This window comes from Vicia villosa, unplaced genomic scaffold (assembly GCF_029867415.1).
Source record: "Vicia villosa cultivar HV-30 ecotype Madison, WI unplaced genomic scaffold, Vvil1.0 ctg.000540F_1_1, whole genome shotgun sequence".
Classification (NCBI taxonomy): Eukaryota; Viridiplantae; Streptophyta; class Magnoliopsida; order Fabales; family Fabaceae; genus Vicia; species Vicia villosa.
In genome coordinates this window covers 7,148-12,610 of record NW_026705248.1, presented here as the reverse complement: position 1 = coordinate 12,610, position 5,463 = coordinate 7,148, and the positions used below count along the sequence as shown (strand labels likewise).

Below are 5,463 nucleotides of genomic sequence, written 5' to 3'. Positions count from 1 at the left end.
AATAATTGATTAAAGTGTATTGGTGAATCATGGTTTCATTTGACCAATAGAAAGTTAACAGCAGCATTTTTCCATTCCATAACACATGTTATGGCTCACGTTATCACTTAAACAACTAGCTAGTAGTAATGTCACTTTCTATTAATAAAATATGATATGGTTTCATGTGTTGGGATTTAATAATCTAGCATCATTGGCCAAGTAACAAATATGGAACAGAGCACATTTCTCAGCGTAATAAGACAACAGCATCGCCCTGTAGAACGAAACCACCATCTCTCCCCATTTCCGTTTTCAAAATTATATGAAACAAGGAGTATTCGTGTTCCGGCATTATTCTTGGTTTCAATTTATAATTTCTCTACAGATTTTCAATATAATAAACAGAATTTAAAACTCATGTTTTATAAGGTTTAACTATGAACAAATATGAATGTTAACCTACCCATTACCCCATTATACTAGCTCACAATGATTAGGGATTCTCCCCCTTACCTATTGATTTCTCCTCCAAAACCCTAGCTTTCCTCTTCTTGTTCCTCTCCTCCACTTCTATTCTTGAAAACCAGAAAATGAAAATGATGCTTCTACCCCTTATTTCCTCTCTTACTATCTTTATTTATTATATTGGGCTTTAAAATTAATAACACCCCCTATTTGCTTATCACTCCAATAAATAGGCCCAATTAATCTAACTCTCTAATAACTTAATTAATTCTATTAAACACAAATGCACTCAAGTTTAATTAATTAAATTAATAATTAAATCTCATAACGATTAAATAATTAATTTAACACACCAAAGAGTATAAAATATTATAATAAAATAAATACTAAAAAAAACGGGCTGTTACAACTCTCCCCAACTTAAAAGATTTTCGGCCTCGAAAATTACCTCAAACGAATAACTCCGGATACGCTTCCCTCATCTTATCCTCGAGTTCCCAAGTGATGTTGCCATTGGCGACTCCGCCCCATAACACTTTCACCAAAGCGATTTCCTTGCCACGAAGCTTCTTCACTTCACGATCCTCAATCCGCATAGGTGTTGTATCAACCGTCAAATTATCTCTTACCTGAACATCATCCAACTGAACAACAAGCGATGGATCTGCAATATATCTCCTCAATTGAGACACATGGAACAAATCATGGAGATTAGAAAGAGACGGTGGCAACACAATCCGATAAGCCACTTCACCCACCCTTTCCGAAATTTGGTAAGGACCAATAAAACGTGGTGTAAACTTACGTGACTTCAAGGCTCTACCAACTCCCGTTATTGGCGTAACACGGAGAAACACATGATCATCCTTCTCAAACTCAAGGGCCTTCCTCCTCTTATCATGATAACTCTTTTGACGACTTTGAGAAGCCTTCATCTTCTCTTGAATCATCTTAATCTTATCCGTTGTCTCTTGAATCAATTAGGGTCCAACCACGACACTCTCTCCCGACTCATACCAACACAAAGGAGTTCTACACCTCCTACCATAAAGTGCTTCGAACGGTGCCATTCCAATACTTGAATGAAAACTATTGTTATAATTAAACTCGATCAAAGGCAAGAAACTATCCCAATTTCCTCCTTGTTCCAAAACACAAGACCTTAAGAGGTCCTCAAGTGACTGAATAGTCCTCTCCGTTTGATCATCAGTTTGCGGATGATACGCTGAACTCAAATGCAACTTCGTACCTAGTGCACTTTGCAAACCTTCCCAAAATCTCGAAGTGAACCTCGGATCTCTATCCGAAACAATACTTGATGGAATACCATGCAAGCACACAATTCTCTCGTTGTATAAGTTAGCAAGTCTCTCCATTGAATAATCCATCCTCATCGGAATAAAATGAGCACATTTAGTCAACCGATCTACAATTACCCAAATCGCCTCACAATTACTCGATGTCCTCGGCAGACCAAAGACAAAATCCATGGATATACTATCCCACTTCCACTCGGGAATAGATAACAGTTGCATCGATCCAGGCGGTTTTTGATGTTCAATCTTTGACTTTTGACAAGTCAAACAAGAATACACAAATTCTGCTATGTCCTTCTTCATACCTTGCCACCAAAACATTTTCCTCAGGTCTTGATACATTTTAGTAGCGCCCAGATGAATACTCAAACCACTTCTATGTCCTTCCTCAAGAATCCTCTTTCTCAAGTCCGCAACATCTGGAACACAAACCCGATCACGACACCTCATAATACCATTCTCATCAATCTGAAAGTCACCACCTCTTCCTTGATTAATCAATGTGAATCGATCAACCAAACCTAAATCAGATTTCTGTCCCTCTCGAATCTCATCCAAAATACCACTAGTAGGCTTCAACATACCAAGCTTCACACCACTAGAAGTCTCTTCGCATAACAAACTCAAGTCTCTAAATTGTTCCAATAATTCAAACTCTCGAACCATCAACATAGACATGTGTAATGACTTCCTACTTAATGCATCGGCTACAACATTCGCTTTACCAGGATGGTAGTTTAAACTAAAATCATAGTCTTTCAAGAATTCCAACCATCTTCTTTGTCTCATATTCAACTCTTTCTGATCGAACAAGTACTTCAAACTCTTGTGATCACTAAACACATCAAACCTTGATCCAAACAAATAATGTCTCTAGAGCTTTAACACAAACACCACAGCTGCTAACTCCAAATCATGTGTAGGATAATTCCTCTCATGAACTTTGAGTTGCCTTGAAGCATAAGCTACAACTTGTCCCTTTTGCATTAGAACACCTCCCAATCCCACAAAGAAGCATCACAGTATACCACGAAAGTTTCTAACGGATCTGGTAAAATCAAAATGGGAGCAGAAGTCAATCTTCTCTTGAGTTCTTGGAAATTCTCTTCACATTGCGAAGTCCAAATAAAGGCTTGACCCGTTCTAGTCAACTGCGTCAACGGTAACGACAACTTCGAAAACCCCTCAATAAACTTCATGTAATAACCAGCCAAACCAAGAAAACTTCTAATCTCAACAACAGACTTAGGAGCTTCCCATTGAGATACAGCTTCCATCTTCGAAGGATCAACAGAAATACCACCACTTGATATCACATGTCCAAGAAATCTTACTTCACTTAACCAAAACTCACATTTAGATAGCTTAGCAAACAACTTCTTCTCTTTCAACACGGACAAAACAACCCTCAAGTGCTCAGCATGCTCTTCCTCACTCTTAGAGTAAATCAAGATGTCATCAATGAATACCACAACAAACTTATCCAGGTAGTCATGAAAGATCCTATTCATATATTCCATGAACACGCCAGGTGCATTAGTCACACCAAATGGCATCACAGAATATTCGTAATGACCATACCTCGTCCGAAAAGCAGTTTTCTGAATGTCCTCAGCTCTAACGCGAATCTGATGATAACCAGACCTCAAATCAATCTTGCTAAACACACATGCTCCAACTAACTGATCCATCAAGTCATCAATTCTCGGAAGTGGATATCGGTTCTTAATCGTCACTTTGTTCAATTGTCTATAATCAACACATAATCTCATCGAACCTTCTTTCTTCTTGACGAATAGAACAGTTGCACCCCACGGCGATGCACTAGGACGAATAAATCTCTTCTCAAGCAATTCTTCAAGTTGACTCTTCAACTCTTTCAGCTTAGAAGCAGACATCCTATATGGAGCCATCGATACAGGACTAGTTCCAGGAACTAAATCAATCGAAAACTCAACTTCTTGTTCTAGTGGTAAATCAATTATATCATCAGGAAATACCTCCTCAAATTCACAAACTATAGGCAATTCCTCAATGGTTCTCTTCTCGCGCACATCTAAGGTTGCTAACAACATAAACAATTCAGCTCCATCTTGAACTGATTTGTCGACTTGCATAGCGGATAAGAATAAATCTTCTTTAATACAATTCTCAGGAAAGAGGACCGTCTTATCAAAACAGTTGATATACACACGATTAAATTCCAACCAATTCATGCCCAAAATCACATCAAGTTGTTCTAAAGGAAGACAAACTAAATCGATCCCGAAATCCCTACCAAAGATACTCAATGGACAATTCAGACATACATAAGAAGTAGAAACAGAACCCATAGCAGGTGTATCAATAACCATACTTCTACGCATATCGGATAATACAAGATTCAATCTTCTAGCACAATCCAAGGAAATAAAAGAATGTGTCGCACCGGAATCAATAATAGCAATCAAAGGTGTACCATTAATGAAGCACGTACCTTGAATTAGCCTCTCATCAGTAGTGGCTCCCGCACCAGACAATGCGAACACTTTTCCTTTTGCTTGCTCCTTCTTTGGCTTGTCACATTTTGTACTAACGTGGCCTCTCTCTCTCCACAGTTGAAACAAGTTACATTCGAACCACCTCTACAATTAGTAGCTATGTGACCATACTTTCCGCACTTGAAACAAGTAGTAACCTCTTTCTTGCACTCAGCAGCTTTATGACCCTTAACACCACATTTGAAGCACTTAAGTGGAGTAGAAGATCCTCCCCAACTTGGCTTCTTGCCAAAACCAGCTTGTTTCCTCTTGCCATCATACGGTTTCCCATGATCCTGATTCTTTCCTTTCAAACTCTTGTAGAGAGAAGCACTCTCTCTACTATCTTCATCATAAATCCGACTCTTGTTAACCAATTCAGTAAAACGGGTAATCTGTTGGTAACCAATAGCCTTCTTGATATCATGCCTCAAACCATTCACAAACTTCAAACATTTAGATCTCTCAGCATTAGCAATATTATAGTGGGGACAATACTTGATAAGTTCCTGAAATTTAGCGGCATAAACAGCAACAGTACCATTTCCTTGCTTTAACTCAAGGAACTCCACCTCTTTCTTCCCACAACAATCTTCAGGAAAATAGTTCTCTAAAAAGACATCACGGAAAAGATCCCACGTAACCTCAATGCCATCTTCTTCAAACCTCTGAAGAGTATTGTTCCACCAATCTTCAGCTTCCTTTTCTAGCATATGAGTACCAAACTGCACTTTCTGAGCATCATTACAGTTCATAACTCTGAAGATCTTCTCAATCGCCTTCAGCCAAGCTTGAGCTTTATCTGGTTCATGTTCACCTTCAAAGACAGGAGGATTGTTCCTCTGGAATCTCCCTAAAGCACGATACTCATCATCATCCCCGTTTCGGTTACCCGCATTCACTGGAGGAATCTGACCAATAGCACCAGCCAACATCGCCAATGCCTCAGCAATAGCATCATCATTCCTTCCTGCAACCATCGTCCTAGACAACAAAACAACCAGACAAACAGTATCGATCGTGTCAGATACACAAATCAAATACAATAAGATAAGAAAACATTAACGACTATTGACCAACTGGTCGACCATGCTTTGATACCACTAATGTAACACCCCTTTTTATACCCCAAAATATTTAACATATAATCAGAGAATAGCATGCATATAATTCAAAAGGGC

General features: G+C 38.8%; 1 protein-coding gene across 1 annotated transcript; it reads right to left on the bottom strand.

The window, feature by feature from the left end:
* Positions 1 to 4,400: 4,400 nt before the first annotated feature.
* Positions 4,401 to 5,217, bottom strand: LOC131629260 (uncharacterized). The gene is made up of 3 exons (XM_058900064.1): positions 4,719 to 5,217; positions 4,565 to 4,628; positions 4,401 to 4,470 (listed from the first exon to the last, which is right to left on the bottom strand). Exons 1-3 carry the CDS (start codon positions 5,215 to 5,217, stop codon positions 4,401 to 4,403), a joined length of 633 nt encoding a protein of 210 aa, XP_058756047.1.
* Positions 5,218 to 5,463: the final 246 nt, after the last annotated feature.